Source organism: Podarcis gaigeae (assembly GCF_964106915.1).
Source record: "Podarcis gaigeae genome assembly, chromosome: 13".
Classification (NCBI taxonomy): Eukaryota; Metazoa; Chordata; class Lepidosauria; order Squamata; family Lacertidae; genus Podarcis; species Podarcis gaigeae.
The window spans coordinates 8,122,088-8,143,364 of NC_139689.1; the positions used below are offsets into that span (position 1 = coordinate 8,122,088).

At 45.1% G+C, this 21,277-nt stretch overlaps 1 protein-coding gene across 1 annotated transcript; it reads left to right on the plus strand.

The window, feature by feature from the left end:
* Positions 1-1,105: 1,105 nt before the first annotated feature.
* On the plus strand, positions 1,106-20,430 carry LOC310830884 (uncharacterized protein; the record flags this gene model as incomplete). Its single annotated transcript, XM_083710720.1, has 3 exons — positions 1,106-1,214; positions 18,897-19,115; positions 20,144-20,430. Exons 1-3 carry the CDS (start codon positions 1,109-1,111, stop codon positions 20,428-20,430), a joined length of 612 nt encoding a protein of 203 aa, XP_083566846.1. The 5' UTR covers positions 1,106-1,108.
* Positions 20,431-21,277: the final 847 nt, after the last annotated feature.

Genomic DNA, 21,277 nt, shown 5'->3' on the forward strand with positions numbered 1-21,277 from the left:
CTGCAGAGAGAACCAATTCCTTGCAATTCTCTTTCATCTGTACCACACCGACTTGCATTTATTCGTGCAAGGTTCAATGTTTTTCCATCGAACCTGCTGAGCCACAGATTTTCCAAGGGTTTGGTGTCTCCGCTATGCGAGTGTGACGGGAAAACAGTTGAATCTCTTCCACATATAATGTTCAACTGTCCCTTACATATCATAGCTAGGACTAAATTCTTGGGTCCTGCTTTACTGCGCTTGGTTGGCAGGCCTGTTGAGTCACATGCCGCACTGCTTTTGCAGGATACAGATCCTTCTGTAACTCTGCAGGTGGCGAGATTCCTGAATGCGGTTATCCCACACACAAAAACCACCAAACAACAACAACAACAACAAAAACTAATCGGACAGTTATGATGAGAGTCCATGATGGATCTCGTCTCCCGTTCTCCTTTTTCTGTGAACCGTCCCTTGGATCTTTCCGGGCCCCAAGCTGTTATTTGTCACTGCTCAATGACCCACCCTTGCATCGTGGTGTTCCCCTTCTGTTGTTAGATGTATTGGTTTTTATGCTTCTGTGCTTTTATGTTTGTACATATCTTATGGGCTAATAGCCGTAAATTAATTAATTAATTAATTAATCTTGCAAGTGCAGAATGTACCTTACGTAGCCCTGGTAAAAGTGCCAGTTCCACATATAGGGATGTTGTACATGAATAAGGGGTTCAGACAAACATTAGCCAATCAGTGCTCCCTCATCACAAGGCAGCAGAGAATTAAGGTCACAATCTTCCTTCTCCATTTTGCAAATCCTGCATCTTGTCCTCTAAAGAAGATAAGGGAAGAAGATTATATATTTTGTGTTCTCATGTTGTACATTTATGTTCTGAACTGCCTGTGATCTGCTAATGAAGGGTGGTATACAAATTAAATAATAACAATAGGTGAATTTCCCCATAGCTATTAGGATTTCCCACAAATCCTAATTACACTCACGTTTCTGGAAGGACTTTCTGGGAACCTCACAGAATAGCCTCTTCTTGGATTGTCTGGGTGGAGCTACTGATGGGAAACATATCTCACCAAAGTCTCCCAGGATACTATATAAGCAGGACTGGTGGCCCACATGCCATTCACACTGAATCCTAAAATGTGGGCCAAGATCTTCTTACCATTTGTGGGACTCCTTTGCGGGGCCAGCCTGCCACTGACTTCTTCCCAGGCTGCTCCAGGTGAGTTTGCTTCTCTTTCCTTCCTCTTTGCAGCCTTCTCATGCATGTACCTGAAATCTGGGCATCTGGAACCACCCTTAGAAACAGAGCAATAACAACCCTTGGATTCTCTTCCTCCAACTTTTCTGCTTATTTGCCAGCAGTAAATGGGATAGTCATTCCAAAGGGACAGATCTCATGGTTCCAAAACAAATACCCTTTTATTAACGTTTGTAAGTGCCTGTTTGTGATTGCTGCGATCTTTGTAGGTTTAGGGAACAGAAGAGACATTCTTCTGATAGGGGCAAATAAGGAAGGCTCTCATAAACTATGTAGCTGAAATTATTTAGCTGAGATTCCTGCATTACAGGGGGAGGTTCTATCAGGGAGGTTCTATCTCTACAGGGAGCGCAGCTATCATCAAGCCTTGACTGAAGAACCAGTAGAGTCCTATCTGGGATGGTCTTCCTCTTCCACCGAGCGTGCAGCTTAGGGAGGGACGCGTATGAAACAGGGGGACACCTGCCTAGCCAGCCAGGCCAGCCAGATCAGCCCTGGCAATCAATGAGGTGACAGATATCTCAGTCGGATCACCCTCACATCCATCTTGAGACGTCCTCTGGGGCTCCCAAGTTCAATCATGAATGAGACAATGTGTGCAGAACTAGATATACACACAATGGAATATTGGGTGTGGGCTAGCAATATAAAATACGGGTTGCATTTCCATTTTGTTGCCAGCATTTGAGTCTACTCTCTGACGGAATTACGGACTCTGATAAATCCAGAAGTTCCAACTCTTACATAGGAAAATCAGATCTATTGGTATTGACTTGGAACCCTTGTATAATTCGAGTGAGCAATATTTATTGCAATAGTCAAACCAGATTAAGGTACATTGGGGGAATAAACAACAAGTCAGGTGTAAATAAATTTGCTTCCCCAAAATAATTGTATCACATATCTCAAAAATAATAATTTCTGTCCAAAGCAGGACCTTTATCTTAGCCCAAATGAATGTTTTCCCTTCAGCTTTTGTCAAGCGCAGATTTTTAAACACCCCCAGAAATGATAGACATTGTGGATGTTCTTTGAATGTGCCGGACACTGTAGAACATATCCTTTTCTACTGTCTATTTTACAACCTGCTACGCAAATGCATGCTACCCCCCCTTTTGGGCACAATGAAAATATCTGATTAACCTGGAATTAACTGCATGGGGTGTGTGTGTGTGAGGTTTTGTTAATAGTATCTCTTGGAGTGCCAAATGGCAATATTTAGCGGGAATAAATCCCAGTGAAATTCCTCATCATTATATATTCTACATGGCTGCTTATTTGTATATATTTTAAATGTTTTAGGATGTCCTATATTTGAAATGCCTAGAAAAGTTTTGCTGAAGTAAGTAAGTAAGCATTACAGGGGTGGGACTAGATGAGCATTGGGGTCCCTTCCAATTCTAGAATTCTATTGTAGCAGGAGACCCCCCCTTCATTACAACGTAATGCACAAGCACCACACACACACACACACACACACACACACACACACACACACCTCCCACCTCCCTGAGCCCAGAGATGTCCCTTCTAGAGGGGCATCCCCTAAAAGCCTTCCGTAAATAAGGAAGCGCTAGCTTGACAGCTCCGCATGTAACCCCTTTATTTTCGTATATTTTCCCTTAGTAGACCGTAACACTCTACCTCGCCCTATCCTTATTATGGGTAGACCAACTGTCTGAACTCAGGGTCAATCGGCCGCCGTTTTAGCCAATCAGCGTTACCGAACAGCACCTCTTTTGGCGGCCACGCAGGTACTGCAGGCAGCAGGCGCCCGCTTCTCTATCTTTGACAGCTCTCAAATACAAAGTTTCTGAGTCCAATTGACCGTGACTGATTTAATCAAAATGTTGCAAACCGCTTCCGGAAAGGCGAAAGTGCTTTGAATTTCAAGGACAGTATTCTTCATAAATTCACTATAAATCAGCCGTATATCGGATTTTCACCGGACCACTTTTATTCTGCTTCGTATTACAAGGACTATCAAAGGGGGGGGTGGCCTGATACCAGTCGGCCATAATCCCTTGACCGAGCAGGCACGTACTCTACAGCCCTTCCCAGTTGACATGGCAACCTTGATAGTCATCTTGATGGGCTCAGACAGAAGACTATCAAGGACACAACAAACTGCATACACTAGTGTATTCAACACGGACTATGACAAAGGGACCGTGACCGGATTCCCCTCAGGGGGCAGGAAACTGCACCTTTCCGTTTGTTTTCTGAAAATGACTCATGGGGAGGGAGAGAAGGGGCTCCGGCCAGGTGTCAGGATACTCAGATTACCTGTGCAACCCCTCCCCTGACTCCTCCTGTTTTTAATGTAGTCATGATGTAAATATGATGTATTTCTAGGGGTGTAACTTAGGAGATTAGGAGCTAATAAAATTTGGGGTCTTCTTTTGTTCTGGGCTTCCATCTTGCTTTATCTTGTGGGTGGTGGGAGACCTGTCGTGACAGTTTTTCTTCAATAAAGACTGAGCCTACAGGCTGCTGATTTGCTCCAAATTGCTCTGGTTGGTGTCTTGATTTCTGCCCAAGGGAGCCCTCGTATTCTCCAGTAACACTATGATTCCACGAAAAGAGAATATGCATGGGAAAGAGGGTCGGAGAGAAGGAAAATCACAGGAGTGTAGAGAAGAACAGATGGCAGACAACAGCAAGACTGGAAGGACTGAGATGAAAAGCAGAGGTTTTAACCTACGACATTTATTCATTTGCTGATTTTTAAATCATTTCTAAGCTGTTTAAATCTTAAAAAGTGCACTAAGCAACATAAAAACTGTAAAGCAATATAACCACCCCCATAAAAACAGCAATATAAAGTCATTTAAAAACCAGGAATTTCATCTTTCTTTCTGTCTGTCTATCTATTTGTTTTGTTTTCTTAGGTGTAATATTGATGTGCACTGTCACTGGCTCTGTCCCCGAAGGCATGAAGATTACGTGGCAGGCAGGTGGCCAATCAGGTAACACCTCCGGCATCATAAGTGCAGGCATTGGTAGCAGAGTATACCTCAGCTTTTTAGAACAATTCATTACGGCGGTGAACAACAACGTCTGTGAAATAACCCGTTATATTTCCAACCTTGACTACCAAACTGAAGTCAATGAACCTGAAGGTAAAAACTCTTGACACAGTTGGGACTTAGTTTTCCTTTGAAAAGCATGGTTTGGGAGAGGGATGATAGTTTCCAGATTGCTTAAGATCCTCTCAGGGACTGACCATTTCAAGACTGCTTCCTCCTTAATTCAGAAATTTATTTCTGCTTTCCATTATGGCCTGTTGAGATAAGACTTTCCCCACCAGTTGCCATGATATCGGTGCTAGTATTGGCTAAAGACACAACTTGAAACTGCAATCAGTCCGGTGGAGGTCTGAACAGTAATTCTCCTCTTATCTCTGCAGAAAGGTTTTCACCGTTCTTGAAGAATACTAAATGCATGTTTTTATCAGAAGGTAACAATGGGAGAAGGAAAGGAAAGAATGTGTACCCTGCAGGGACCAAGGAGTCTCCCACAATAATTTCCACCCCCATTAAAAACCATTCCCACCTCCAGCCAAGGATCCTTCTAACCTTCATCTGCCTGTTGATAATGTTTACCCAGCATAGGGTGACCTAGATGAACAGATGGTGCCCTTCTATTGGAGGCAGATTTCTATATCCTTGCCCTGGTAGCCAAGCCCACACATTTAAGGAACTCTGTACCTAGTTAGCTGCTCCAGGAGCAACTGTGCAGAGATGGTATCATTCAATATGGGAAGTTTTTAGCTAACCTTGGTTTTCAAACCCAGCCTATACACCAAAACCTTCTCTGGGAAGGCTGGCATGCTTTTTGTGCTGGGCGCTTTTTTATATATGTTGGGGGAAAGGAGCTGTGTAAAGATTCCTGGAATCTCCACTATCCCACCGTGTCCTCATCCAGCTCAAGGAAGCCCCATGTATGTGCCACAAATATTCCAACTCAGGTACACACACACAAGAACTTCAGTTAAATCCCCTTTGCTCCTTAAAGCTTTCATTAAGGATTTACACCCTCTATCTACAGATTAAAAATGTTTGTCAGAGAATCCAGCAGAAAATAATCAGCACTAAATAGTGTCATAAATGTTGTCCATCAATTATGTCTAAACTCAATAGCTCTTGCCTCTCCCTTTCTCTCATACTTTCCCCACCCCAAAACTTAAAAAGACAAAGGGAACGGTCTGCATGACAACCTATTTCGCGCCACCCATAAAGAAAGCAGCCTTCAGCGAGCACAGACAATCCTCACCGGCATGGTCATAGGGCTCAATGCAAGTGAAGTTTCTGTCCAGTGGGTGAAGAATGCCCTCCTTGAAGGTCACCATGTGAATCCCCAAGACTTGAAGGGCAGCATCAAGGATTCCCTCTTGGCCCTCAGCCAGGTGGTAATCCCCTACTCTGACTGGAACAACGGCACTTCATACTCCTGTACGTTTACCCGAACAGCAGGCACCGTGGAGCCCACCCAGAGGCCTGAGGAAAAATCCCAGAGTGAAAAATGATGCACACCCCTTCCTCAGCATCACAAGCTCTCCAGCCTATACTACATCATTCTCTTCAGCCTATACCAGATTCAAAGATTTCCATGCTTCATCTATAGATAAATAAAATCTCAATATCTCTCAGCTTAATGTACATCACAGGGGTTCTGTAATGATAATATAGAGAGGCGTAGTAGTGTGTATGCTAACTTCAGCTCTTTAGAGAAACGGTGGGATACAAATCAACACTAGATGAAGCATATCCTACTGTATCCATCCGATCTGGGTGTCAGCATCGCCCTTGAGCCAGTGCACCAACTGGACTCATGCACTTCAGCCCTGACTGGGCTAGGCGAGCTGGGTAGCACTTCCAGAGACCACCTTTCTCACAGGAACAGGTCAAAGTGCTGTGGACTCACAGCTTAGAGTTGTGAGCACCCGATTCACTTCCATAATACAGTCGTTGCACAGCAGAGTATAGCAGAGTCTTGCAGTGTATAAACCACTGGGAGAGCAGCTCTGTAGAATATCTTCTTTTATTCTATAACTACAACTATGATACAAAACTATATACAGAGCTAAATAGGTCTAAGCATAAATGAATGCTGCACTGAGTGTCTGCAGCTGCTCTTAGCAGCAACCTTATCTCTACACACGATCTCTAACACTCAGTCTCTCTCTCTCTCCGACACACTGACTGACTGACTGACTTGGTGCTGGAGCTGAATAAGTAGAAAGCAGAACACTGCTCCTCCTCTCTGGAGAATCAGCAGACTTGTCAGGAGATTCTTGGATATGGGGGCAAATTTCTGGTGAAAGGGGAATGGGCCCCCTGTCACTTTTTAGATTAGCAAATGGAATGTCTTGTATTCTTCTTATTCTGCCATAGTATGATAGAAAGCTTAGGCCATTCATATATAATATTAAAAGGGTAGTTGCAAAATGCCAACATTGAACATGTTGATTTCTGTTCCTTCCTGGAGTGCAGTTCCCATGGGGATCTCTTAGCTACCTGCCACTTGTTATTATAGTGCTGCAAGGAACAGTGGAGAGTTATTATCAGATCTCGAAAAAGGAATTAACAGATTTGCTTTGGGGGTGGGGTTGAGGAACAGCACTCAAATGGTAAAGGGCTAATCACTGGCCTCCTAGGATCATAGAAGCCCCTATAATTTGTTCCAACTGGCCAAAGCTCCAAATACCTGCCAGAGGATACTAGAAAATGATCAACCAGTAAATCTGAAAATTGATATAAATACCCCCCAAGCAATGTACACCCGAGAGTAGGTGAAAAGGCGAGCAGGGCTCCGTCACTTTCCTTTAATACGTTTCCCCTTTTATTCCACCTTACATCAGCTAACCTTGCTAGCACTTTAAGGCATGCATTGGTGTCTCAGTCAAAGACATAGCTGATGTATTTCTCTTAAGAGGTGTGTTAGCAGAATTAGCCACCAACTTATGTAGACTGTTAAATCTGGTAGTTTCTGTACAGAGGAGATTCTCAATCTAGAGGGATGCTTTGCTGATTGGATGTTGTGGCTTCTGATAGCTCTACCTTGGTTGCTTCCTATGGGGTACAACGTAGATACTGTAGAGTGTCCCAGAAATGATCCCCACCCTGTTCCACATGAGGGGTTCCAGCCAGGAGCTCTCTTCATTGGTGGAATTGCTTCTCAGTGAGTTTACCATTCTCATGAAGTTTCATTCAGTGAACATCCTTCTCAGAACCAGTTTGATGTTCCAGAGTACGAAATTGTGTGTGTGTGTGTGTGTGTCCATCTCTCTCTGTGTGTAGTGTTTTCTTCCCACTGCGATTAAACCATAACAAAAGTCTTCCCTGACATTCTGTTCAATCAGGAAGTGGTCCGTGGACTTTCACAATGGGCCTTGATTTGCTACAAAGCATTATGCTTCAGGAGCACCTCAAGTCCTGTTTCCTGTTCCTGAGCTCTTGTCATTTGCATGCATTGATTTGCAGGAGTCAGTTTTTCAAGAGGCGCTGCCATTCTTTCGTGTAACAAAATGATTGAAATCGTTGGTGACAACCAGTGCAAATGACTTAATTTCCACCCCCCCACCACCCCCTTCACTTTGCCAGAATGAATGATTCCTCTGTTTGTCAGGACAGGTTATTGTAAAAGCGTTTAAAAGCGTTTAAAAGCATGTAAAAGCCAATCCCTCCCCCAATAGAATCTATTAGAAATTACCAATATTGTGATATGATAGCAGGAAACATACTCATTATACAAAGGGATGAACAAATTCTACCTCTATATGCAGAATGGTGACAAAATTCTACCAGCACATCCTTGGTTTGGCATTTGCTGTGAATGAAATCAATGAGAATCCGAAGTTCCTACCCAATGTTAGACTTGGATTCCATATCTATGATAGCTACTATGATGCAAGGATGACTTATCATACCACTTTGGATGTGCTCTTCAAAACAGATAAATTTGTTCCCAACTACCAGTGTGACAGACACAAAAAGCTCATGGCTATCATTGGTGGACTTGTCTCTGATACCTCAAATCAGATTTTCCTACACAGGGCCACACGCCCTGAGTATTTCATTATATATTTTACATGACCAAAGCAAGACTGGAAGGAGTTAGACGAAAAGCAGAGGTTTTAACCTACGGCATTTATTCATTTGCTTATTTTAAAATCATTTCTAAGCTGCTTAAGTGTGCTGGTCCCGGGGGGAAGGTACCGTGATCGTAGTCAGAGTTCACAAGATGAGAGGCGAGGTCCGAAACAGGGAGCCGGGTGGGGAACAGGAACGCTGGGAGGTCAGAAGCTGGGAGCCGGGCGGGAACAGGAACGCTGGAAGGTCAGAAGCAGGAGGCCGGGCAGGGAACAGGAACGCTGGAAGATCAGGAGCAGGAGGCCGGGCAGAGAACAGGAACACTGGAAGGTCTGAAGCCAGCAACGACGTTGCTCCCGCAACCTGGGACCGGGCTGACTGACCTTTATCTTCTTCTAAGGCCAGGGGCGGTCCCGGCCCCCAGGAGCCCCGCCTCCTCTGGCCTTAAGGCGAGCACTCCTCCTGGGAGCAACTAGTTCCCTTCGCCTCTCTGCCCTAAGCCTCTGCAGTTCAGGAGAGGCCGAAGGGTTACTGGGCCCCGGAGGAGGCTCACCTGTAGACACTGAGTCCTCAAGCACCTCTGGGGCCAGAATGGTTTCACCTGGTGCCTGCTCATGAGGGTCTGACACAGGTGCAGGCTCCTCAGAATCTAGGCCTTGCCCCAGTTCAGCCGGCCCTGGAGGCGGGGACTCCTGTGCAGGCTGGGATTCCTCTGGTTCAGCCTCTGAATCGGAATCCCAGGCCATTACATTAAGGGATGCAGGTGGCACTGTGGGTTAAACTGCAGAGCCTAGCACTTGCTGATCAGAAGGTCGGCAGTTCGAATCCCCGCGACGGGGTGAGGTCCCGTTGCTCGGCCCCTGCTCCTACCAACCTAGCAATTCGAAAGCATGTCAAAGTGCAAGCAGATAAATAGGTACCGCTCTGGCGGGAAGGTAAACGGTGTTTCCGTGTGCTGCTCTGGTTCACCAGAAGCAGCTTAGTCATGCTGGCCACATGACCTGGAAGGTGTATGCCGGCTCCCTCGGCCAATAAAGCGAGATGAGCGCCACAACCCCAGAGTCGGTCACGACTGGACCTAATGGTCAGGGGTCCCTTTACCTTTAGATTTAAGCTGCTTAAATCTTAAACAGTGCACTCAAAATACATTTGAATCAGCAAATAAATGCGGGAAATTATTGGCTTGGCAAATGAAAAAAAAGACAAAAACTTAATACTATTACGAACTTGGAAGTGGAGGGAAAGAATATACAGAATCCAGTGGAGATTAGGTAGTGCTTTCAGAGCTATTTTAAACAACTATACACACAGGAGACGCAGAAAGAATTGGACATTGATCGATTTTTGAAAATAAATGGACTACAAAAAATCTCTCAAGAAAATAAGCTAATGCTGAATTACAAAATAACAGACCAGGAGGTAGAAGGGGCCATTCAAAACATGCAATTAGGTAAATCTCCAGGGCCGGATGGTCTGACTTCAAGATATTATAGATCCTTGAAAGAATGGTTAGTACAACCTCTAAAGGAAGTTTGTAATGAAATATTGGAAGAGAAAAAGGCACCAGTGTCATGGAAGGAAGCTTATATTACACTTATACCGAAAACAGAGTCTGAGAAGACACAGCTTAAGAACTACCGCCCCATATCCCTGCTTAATGTGGATTATAAAATTTTTGCAGATATCATGACTAAAAGACTAAAAAAGGTTTTAGTAGAAGAAATACATAAAGATCAAGCGGGCTTTCTCCCGGGTAGGCACTTGTCTGACAATACGAGGAATATAATCAACATTTTAGAAAAATTACAAGTGAATATTTACACCAAAGCAGTTTTGATATTTGTGGACGTGGAGAAAGCCCTTGACAATATTTCTTGGAGTTTTATGAAGAAGAATTTACAGGGGATGGGGGTTGGCCAAGGTTTTGGAAATGGTATAGGTGCAATTTACTCAGAACAAAAGGCTAAATTAATTGTTAATAATGTGGTGACGGGAGAATTTAAGATAGAGAAAGGAACACGACAAGGTTGCCCAATCTCTCCTTTGCTTTTTATATCGGTCCTGGAGGTCCTTTTAAATATGATTAGAAGGGACCCATTAGTTAAAGGTATACAAGTCGGAGCTAAACAGTACAAATTGGAAGCATTTGCCGATGATCTGGTATTGACATTACAGGAGCCAGAATCTATTACCAAAAGAGTACTGGAATTGATTCAAGAATTTGGTCAGGTAGCGGGATTTAAGTTGAATAAGATGAAAACTAAGGTTTTAGAGAAAAATCTAACAGTGATTGAGAGAGAGAGGTTTCAGAAGGAGACAGGTTTAACACTGGTTAAGAAAGTGAAATACCTAGGGGTTAATATGACTTCCAAGAATGTGAAATTATTTAAAGACAATTATGAAAAATGCTGGACGGAAGTCAAAAAAGATTTAGAAATATGGTCAAATCTGAAGTTATCATTGCTAGGCCGAATTGCTGCCATAAAAATGAATGTATTGCCAAGGATGCTGTTCTTGTTCCAAACATTGCAAATTTTGGACAAAATGGATTGTTTCAAGAAGTGGCAGAGAGACATTTCTAGATTTGTTTGGCAGGGCCCGAATAAAATTTAAGATATTAACTGATGCTAAAGAAAGAGGTGGAATTGCCCTGCCAGACCTTAAGCTTTACTATGAATCAGCCGCATTTTGTTGGCTGAGAGAATGGCTGCTTCTTGAAAACACTGACATTCTGGACTTAGAAGGTTTTAAGGGGTGGCATGCAAACTTGTGGTATGACAAGGTCAAAGCACATAAAGCGTTTAAAAACCATATTGTCAGAAAAGCACTGTTTAACGTCTGGGTAAGATATAAGGACTTGCTTGAAAATAAAACCCCAAGGTGGTTGTCACCAATGGAAGCGAAGGCTCAGAAAAATCTCAATATGGAGGCCAAATGGCTGAAATATTGGGAAATTTTGGAACAAGAGGGAGACAGATTAAAACTGCAGAGCTTTGAAAAACTAAAAAATAGAGTGCGAGACTGGCTCCATTATTATCAAATAATGGAGGCATATAATTTGGACAAAAAAATTGGCTTCCAGGTGAAGAAATCAAAATTGGAAACAGAACTGTTAGATCCCAAAATTAAGAATTTGTCAAGAATGTATAACTTGCTGTTGAAATGGAACACTCAGGATGAAATGGTGAAATCAGCTATGATTAAATGGGCACAAGATGTTGGACATAATATTATGATGGCTGACTGGGAACAGTTATGGACCACAGGTATGAAGTTCACGGCATGTAATGCCTTAAGAGAGAATATAATGAAAATGATCTACATGTGGTACATGACACCAGTCAAGCTTGCCCGAAAATAAATGTTGGAAATGCAAAGAGACTGAAGGTACATTCTTTCACCTTTGGTGGACATGCCCAAGGATTAAGATTTTCTGGGAGATGATCTATAATGAAATGAAAAAGGTATTTAAATATACCTTTCTGAAGAAACCAGAGGCCTTTCTCCTGGGCATGGTCGGCCAATTGGTGTCACAGAAGGATAGAACTTTCTTTATGTATGCCACAACAGCAGCAAGAATACTTATTGCAAAGTACTGGAAGACACAAGATCTACCCACCTGGGAAGAATGGAAGATGAAGGTGATGGACTACATGGAACTGGCGGAAATGACTGGCAGAATCCGAGACCAGGGAGAAGAGTCGGTGGAAGAAGATTGGAAGAAATTTAAAGTTTATCTACAGAAACATTGTAAAATTAAGGATTGTTAGAAGGATGTTGGAATGAAGTTATGTGGTTTTAGCAGAAATGTTATAAAGGACTAAGTAAAAATGGATTGTTAATTAGTGAAAGAAGAGAATGTAAAATTCAGCCAACTCTAGTTTCTCTACCCAATCATTCTGTCTCTCGCTGACGTAGCAGCGTAGGTATTGCTGGAGTATACTGTTCGCTCTTTCTGCTTGTCTGTTGGTTTCTGGGTGCCTCGCCGTCGAGAAGCCCACCTCAACCTGTAGCAAGCTCATGAGCTTCCTCCAGAACCGGGAAGTAAATTGTTTCCCGCGATCCGAGATGACCCTCGAGGGAGCCCCATGCAGCCTGAAGATGTGATCTACAAACAACCTGGCCGTCTCCTCTGCCGTCACCACATGTGAGCAAGCACATCTTGGTCAGTAGATCGACTACTACCATGACTGCTGTCTTCCCCCTCGACTTGGGCAAATCGGTCATGAAATCAATGGACACCACCTCCCAGGGTCTTCCCGGTGTGGGTAAAGGTTCCAGAAACCCTGCGGGGGCAGCCCTCTCCACTTTTGCCCTCTGGCATCTGTCACACCCCCGTACATATTCCCGCACATCCTCCCTCACCTTTGGCCACCAGAACTGCCTGGTGACGAGCAGTATGGTCTTGTGCTGTCCAAAGTGTCCAGCGGTTGGATTGTCGTGGAGCTGTTTGAGTACCTTCCCCCTCAAGGTCTCCCCCGGTACATACAGTGCCCCCTTATAGTACAGTAGCCCTTATTTTTCCTCAAACCCTCCATTGTCTTCCCTTCCATCCCGGAGTTCTCTCATTTTCGCTTGAGCGAACGCGTTGTCTCTGGTAAGCCCTACCAGTTCTCGTTTCCCAACCAACGCTCCCCCCCACACCCATCTGTCCTCGGGAGACACGTGTCGGATCTCCGACGGTCCCTCTCCTTCCATGTACTCTGGCTTCCTGGAGAGAGCATCCACTCTTACGTTTTCCTCTCCCGGCACGTATCGTATCTTGAAGGAAAACTTGGAGAACTCCTGAGCCCATCGAATCTGCCTCTGGTTGAGTACTCGCACAGTCCGCCAGTATTCCAAGTTCTTGTGGTCAGTACAGACCTGGATCTTGTGCCGCGCCCTATCAACAGATGTCTCCATTGCCGAAAAGCCGCATAGATTGCCAGCAGTTCGCGGTCATACACGGTAGTTTTGCTCCGGCTTGCTCAGCTTCCTTGAGAAAAAGGCACACAGTCTCCAGCCCTGCTTGGCCCCCGGCTACAAAAGGACCGCCCCAACGGCTCGGTCGGACGCGTCCGTCTCCAGTCTGATGGGCTTCTCCAGATCCACGTGCAGGAGCTGCTCCTCCAAAGCAAACGTCTTCTTCAGTCTTTCAAAGGATTGCTGGGCACTTTCGGTCCACGCGAACTTCTTTTTGCTACTCACACAATCTGTGATGGGCGCGGTCAAGTGAGCGAAGTTCTTTATGAACTTCCTGTAGAAGTTGCTGAACCCGAAGAACCTCTGCACATCCTTCCGGGTTTTAGGGGCCTTCCATTCCTGCACTGCCTTCACCTTGCTTGGGTCCATAGCTAGGCCCTTGTCTGACAACTTGTACCCCAGAAACTCGACCTCTCTGGCGTGAAATTGCCATTTTTCCAGCTTGACCCACAACTGGCGCTTCTGCAGTATCTGTAGTACTTCTCTGACGTCTCTGACGTGTTGCTCCTCATTGTCCGAATAGATTAAGACGTCATCCAAAAAGGCTACGTAATTCTTGTACAGCAGGGACCCCAACACGTGGTGCATGAATGCTTGAAAACAGGCGGAGCCCGATTGTAATCCAAATGGCATAACTAAGTACTCAAAGGCCCCTAGGGGGGTGAACATGGTAGTTTTCCATTCATCCCCCTCCCTTATCCTAATCAAATTGTATGCTCCCCTGAGGTCCAGTTTGGTAAAAATTTTCCCCTTCCTCACCCATGTTAAAATGTCGTCAATCCTGGGCATTGGGAAGGTCACGGGCTCTGAGACCAGGTTGAGGGCCCTATAATCTACGACTAGTCTGGGCTGCTTAGCCTCCTTTTTGTCCATAAAGAACACCGGACTACCCCCACCGCCTTTGATTCACTTATGAACCCCCTCTGCAGATTCTTGTCAATAAATTGCCACAACTCCTGCATCTCCCGGTTAGACATAGCATACAGCTTACCCACCGGCAGCTGAGCCCCTGGGAGTAGGTTGATTTGGCAGTCAAAGGGCCTATGGGGGGGGTAGTCTATCTGCCTCCTTCTCGCTGAAGACTTCCTTCAGGTCAGCATATTGTGGTGGCACCTCCGCTTTTCGTTCCACCGCTAGCCCAGCCACCCTGGCCACTGTCATCCTTGGGTTTTCCTCTCCTAGACAGTGTTCCAAGCAGTACGCTGACCCAAAGGTGACTGACCGCTGATGCCATGACACTACTAGATCATGCAGCGCCAACCAGCTCATTCCCAATATAATTGGGGGTCCTGCCAGTGTGGCCACGTGAAAGGTGATGGTCTCTGTGTGCCTGGAAACCCTCATGCGCATTGGTGGGGTCTGGTGGGTCACTCCCCCCCCAGAAGTTCCCAGCCATCTATGGTTGTGACTTGCAAGGGAAAATCAAGGGGTAGTAGGTGGAGCTGGTGCTCTAGAGCGAAGTCTCTACTGAAGAAATTACACGAGCTGCCCGAATCCAGCAGCCCCTTAACCTTGACAGGGTGCCCATTTGGGAGTTCTAGCACTACTTCTATGGCTATAGCTGCTTTGGGGGGGGGTCAGGTTGGGGCACTTCTATTGGTCACTGGCCTGGCTGCTGCCCCCTCTGGTTGGCAGCCAGGCATTGTCGTTTCCCTGCGCCTGCCCTTCCTCCCCCTTCTCCTCACAGCCGGCAGCCCCCACCATCCCTTGCCAGGCCTTTCTTTGAGGGCAGACCTTAGCAAAATGTCCTGGTCGCTGGCAGAGGAAACACTTCTTGGTAGTTTTCCAATCCTTCCCCTCCCTTTTGCGACCTTCACTGAAGTTTGAAACCTTGCGTGCGCGCCATCAATTTCCATTGGCTCCGCCGCCTGGGAAGGCTGTCTTGGTATTTCAGGAATGCGGTAGTCATGGCAAAGTTCCCCTCTCACTTCGTGTTTCTCCTGAGCCCGCGCTTCCTGCCGTACTCCAATCACGAGCACAGCCTTGGTGAGCTGATCCATCGACTGTGGGCGGGGCGCGCAGGACAACTCGTTCTTCACCGCTGGGGACAGGCCCTCCTCAAACAACATTTGAATAGGTTCCGAGTCCAGATCCCACCCGATCCTTTCAAAATCCTTGAACATTAAACAAGAAAGTGGTGGTGCCGGCTGCAGAGAGAACCAATTCCTTGCAAGTACGGAACGTACCTTATGTAGCACTGGTAAAAGTGTCAGTTCCACATATAGGGATGTTGTACATGAATAAGGGGCTCAGACAAACATTAGCCCATCAGTGTTCCCTCATCACAAGGCAGCAGAGAATTAAGGTCACAATCTTCCTTCTCCATTTTGCAAATTCTGCATCTTGTCCTCTAAAGAAGATCAGGGAAGAAGATTATATATTTTGTGTTCTCATGTTGTACATTTATGTTCTAAACTGCCTGTGATCTGCTAATGAAGGGTGGTATACAAATTAAATAATAACAATAGGCGAACTTCCCCGTGGCTATTAGGATTTCCCACAAACCCTAATTACACTCAAGTTTCTGGAAGGACTTTCTGAGAACCTCACAGAATAGCCTCTTCTTGGATTGTCTGGGTGGAGCTACTGATGGGAAACATATCTCACCAAAGTCTCCCAGGATGCTATATAAGTAGGCCTGGTGGCCCACATGCCATTCACACTGAATCCTAAAATGTGGGCCAAGATCTTCTTACCATTTGTGGGATTCTTTTGCGGGGCTAGCCTGCCACTGACTTCTTCCCAGGCTGATACAGGTGAGTTTGCTTCTCTTTCCTTCCTCTTTGCAGCCTTCTCATGCATGTACCTGAAGTCTGGGCATCTGGAACCACCCTTAGAAACAGAGCAGTAACAACCCTTGGACTCTCTTATGCCAACTTTTCTGCTTATTTGCCAGCATTAAACGGGACAGTCATTCCAAAGGGACAGATCCCATGGTTCCAAAACAAATACCCTTTTATTAACATTTGTAAGTGCCTATTTCTGTGTGCTGAGATCTTTGTAGGTTTAGGGGACAGAAGAGACTTTTTTCTGATAGGGGCAAAGAAGGAAGGCTCTCACAAACTATGTAGCTGAAATTATTTAGCTGAGATTTCTGCATTACAGGGGGAGGTTCTATCAGGGAGGTTCTATCTATGCAGAAAACAGCTATCATCAAGCCTTGATTGAAGAACGTTACACTCCTATCTGGGATGGTCTTCCTCTTCCACCGAGCGTGCAGCTTAGGGAGGGACGCGTATGAAACATGGGGACACCTGCCTAGCCAGCCAAGTCAGCCAGATCAGCCCTGGCGATCAATGAGGTGACAGATATCTCAGTCGGATCACCCTCACATCCATCTTGAGATGTCTCCTGGGGCTCCCAAGTTCAATCATGAATGAGACAATGTGTGCAGAACTAGGTATACACACAATGGAATATTGGGTGTGGGGTAGCACTATAAAATACGGGTTGCATTTCCATTTTGTTGCCAGCATTTGAGTCTACTCTCTGACGGAATTACGGACTCTGATAAATCCAGAAGTTCCAACTCTTACATAGGAAAATCAGATCTATTGGTATTGACTTGGAACCCTTGTATAATTCGAGTGAGCAATATTTATTGCAATAGTCAAACCAGATGAAGGTACATTGGGGGAATAAACAACAAGTCAGGTGCAAATAAATTTGCTTCCCCAAGATAACTGTATCACATATCTCAAAAATAATAATTTCTGTCCAAAGCAGGACCTTTATCTTAGCCCAAATGAATGTTTTCCCTTCAGCTTTTGTCAAGGGCAGATTTTTAAACACCCCCAGAAATGATAGACATTGTGGATGTTCTTTGAATGTGCCAGACACTGTAGAACATATCCTTTTCTACTGTCCATTTTACAACCTGCTACGCAAATGCATGCTACCCCCCCCCCTTTTTGGGCACAATGAAAATATCTGATTAACCTGGAATTAACTGCATGGGGGGGGTGTGAGGTTTTGTTAATAGTATCTCTTGGAGTGCCAAATGGCAATATTTAGCGGGAAGAAATCCCAGTGAAGTTCCTCATCATTATATATTCTACATGGCTGCTTATTTGTATATATTTTAAATGTTTTAGGATGTCCTATATTTGCAATGCCTAGAAAAGTTTTGCTGAAGTAAGTAAGTAAGCATTACAGGGGGTGGGACTAGATGAGCATTGGGGTCCCTTCCAATTCTAGAATTCTATTGTAGCAGGAGACCCCTCTTCATTACAACGTAATGCACAAGCACCACACACACACACACACACACACCTCCCACCTCCCTGAGCCCAGAGATGTCCCTTCTAGAGGGGCATCCCCTAAAAGCCTTCCGTAAATAAGGAAGCGCTAGCTTGACAGCTCCGCATGGAACCCCTTTATTTTCGTATATTTTCCCTTAGTAGACCGTAACACTCTACCTCGCCCTATCCTTATTATGGGTAGACCAACTGTCTGAACTCAGGGTCAATCGGCTGCCGTTTTAGCCAATCAGCGTTACCGAACAGCACCTCTTTTGGCGGCCACGCAGGTACTGCAGGCAGCAGGCGCCCGCTTCTCTATCTTTGACAGCTCTCAAATACAAAGTTTCTGAGTCCAATTGACCGTGACTGATTTAATCAAAATGTTGCAAACCGCTTCCGGAAAGGCGAAAGTGCTTTGAACTTCAAGGACAGTATTCTTCATAAATTCACTATAAATCAGCCGTATATCGGATTTTTACGGACCACTTTTATTCTGCTTCGTATTACAAGGACTATCAAAGGGGGGTGGCCTGATACCAGTCGGCCATAATCCCTTGACCGAGCAGGCACGTACTCTACAGCCCTTCCCAGTTGACATGGCAACCTTGATAGTCATCTTGATGGGCTCAGACAGAAGACTATCAAGGACACAACAAACTGCATACACTAGTGTATTCAACACGGACTATGACAAAGGGACCGTGACCGGATTCCCCTCAGGGGGCAGGAAACTGCGGCTTTCCGTTTGTTTTCTGAAAATGACTCATGGGGAGGGAGAGAAGGGGCTCCGGCCAGGTGTCAGGATACTCAGATTACCTGTGCAACCCCTCCCCTGACTCCTCCTGTTTTTAATGTAGTCATGATGTAAATATGATGTATTTCTAGGGGTGTAACTTAGGAGATTAGGAGCTAATAAAATTTGGGGTCTTCTTTTGTTCTGGGCTTCCATCTTGCTTTATCTTGTGGGTGGTGGGAGACCTGTCGTGACAGTTTTTCTTCAATAAAGACTGAACCTACAGGCTGCTGATTTGCTCCAAATTGCTCTGGTTGGTGTCTTGATTTCTGCCCAAGGGAGCCCTCGGATTCTCCGGTAATACTATGATTCCACAAAAAGAGAATATGCATGGGAAAGAGGGTCGGAGAGAAGGAAAATCACAGGGGTGTAGAGAAGAACAGATGGCAGACAAAAGCAAGACTGGAAGGACTGAGATGAAAAGCAGAGGTTTTAACCTGCGGCATTTATTCATTTGCTGATTTTTAAATCATTTCTAAGCTGTTTAAATCTCAAAAAACCAGGAATTTCATCTGTCTGTCTGTCTGTCTGTCTATATATTTTGTTCCCTTAGGTGCAATATTGGTGTGTACTACCTCTGACTCTGTCCCCGAAGGCATGGTGATTATGTGGGAGGCAGGTGGCCAATCAGGTAACACCTCCGGCATCATAAGTGCAAGCTTTGGTAGCACAGGATACCTCAGCCTTGCATTTGCAGACTTTGTGCGGAGAAACAGCTACGTCTGTCAAGTATCCCTTCCTGGGTCCCAAACAAAAGTCAAGGAACCTGAAGGTAAAAACTCTCGACACAGTTGGGACTTAGTTTTCCTTTGAAAAACATGGTTTGGGAGCGGGATGATTGTTTCCTGATTGCTTAAGATCCTCTCAGGGACTGACCATTTCAAAACTGCTTCCTCCTTAATTCAGAAATTTATTTCTGCTTTCCATTATGGCCTGTTGAGATAAGACTTTCCCCACCAGTTGCCATGATATCGGTGCTGGTATTGGCTAAAGACACAACTTGAAAATTCAATCAGTCCGGTGGAGGTCTGAACAGCAATTCTCCTCTTATCTCTGCAGAAAGGTTTTCACCGTTCTTGAACAATACTAAATGCATGTTTTTATCAGAAGGTAACAATGGGAGAAGGAAAGGAAAGAATGTGTACCCTGCAAGGCCCAAGGTGTCTCCCACAATAATTTCCAGCCCCATTAAAAAACATTCCCACCTCCCGCCAAGGATCCTTCTGACCTTCATCTGCCTGTTGATAATGTTTACCTTCTATTGGAGGCAGATTTTTATATCCTTGCCCTGGTGGCCAAGTCCACACATTTAAGGAGCTCCGTACCTAGTTAGCTGCTCCAGGAGCAACTGTGCAGAGATGGTATCATTGGATATGGGAAGCTTTTAACTATCCTTGGTTTTCAAACCCAGCCTATACACCAATACCTTCTCTGGGAAGACTGGGATGCTTTTTGTGCTGGGCGCTTTCGTTATATATGTTGGGGAAAGGAGCTGTGTAAATATTCTTGGAATCTCCACTATCCCACTGTGTCCTCATCCAGCTCAAGGAAGCCCCATGTATGTGCCACAGATCTTCCTACTCAGGTCCACACACACAAGAACTTCAGTTAAATCCCCTTTGCTCCTTAAAGCTTTCATTAAGGATTTACACTCTCTATCTACAGATTAAAAATGTTTGTCAGAGAATCCAGCAGAAAATAATCAGCACTAAATGGTGTCATAAATGTTGTGCATCAGTTATGTCTAAAATTAATAGCTGTTGCCTGTTTCTCTCATACTTTCCCCTGCCAACCATAAAGAACGCAGCCTTCAGCGAGCACAGACAATCCTCACCGGCATGGTCATAGGGCTCAATGCAAGTGAAGTTTCTGTCCAGTGGGTGAAGAATGCCCTCCTTGAAGGTCACCATGTGAATCCCCGAGTCTTGAAGGGCAGCATCAAGGATTCCCTCTTGGCCCTCAGCCAGGTGGTAATCCCCTACTCTGACTGGAACAAGGGGACTTCATACTCCTGTACGTTTACCCGCACAGCAGGCACTGTGGAGCCCACCCAGAGGCCTGAGGGCAAATCCCAGGGTGAAAAATGATGCAAACCCCACCCTCAGCATCACAACCTCTTCAGCCTATCCCAGATTAAATAATTTCCATGTATCCATGTTTGGCCTAAGGCTGAATAAAAGTGAGAAAATTCACAGATATTTCATGATGTGATCACTTGATTGAGGTGGTGGGTGGGTTTTGGAAAGAAGTGGGGAATGAATTAATCTCCCTGCAAAATCGTGTTGAAGTTTGATTATTGTAGAACTAAAGTGTGTTTAGCACATAACCATGAAGTTCACAGGGGGGCTTTTGGCTAGTCACTGTCTCTTAGCCTATCCTTCCACACCAGGGTTTAGACTCTCCCCGAGCACAGATTTTTCTGTGTCCCCCCCCCAGCCGAGCATGTCCTATAAAAAAAAAAGGTGAGTGGAGTGACAACAATTCCTTTTGCTGACCAAGGTCTTCTGCCTGTTGATCATGTTTACCCAGCATCAGTTGACCTAGATGAACAGGTGGTGCAGTTCTGTTGGAGACAGATTTTCATTTCCTTGCTGTGGTGGTCCAGTCCACACATTAAGGAGCTACATAGCTAGCTGAGATGCTTTTGGCTAGTCACTGTCTATCCACATAACCCACCTCACCAGGGTTTTTTGAGGATAAAATGGGGAGGCAGAGTACACTGTATGTATACTCTCCCACATTCCTCATTTGAAAATAAGGACATTTCTCACTCTCACTCACTCCGCCATATGACCCTCCTCAATGGCACATTTTTTATCTGTTGCCCACTCCTGCAAAACATTTCCTATCAGATGAAGGTTCAGACGCTTGCCCTGGTGGCCCAGTCCACACATTTCAAGACCTCCCTAAATAGCTAATTTAGGGTGTTCTCAC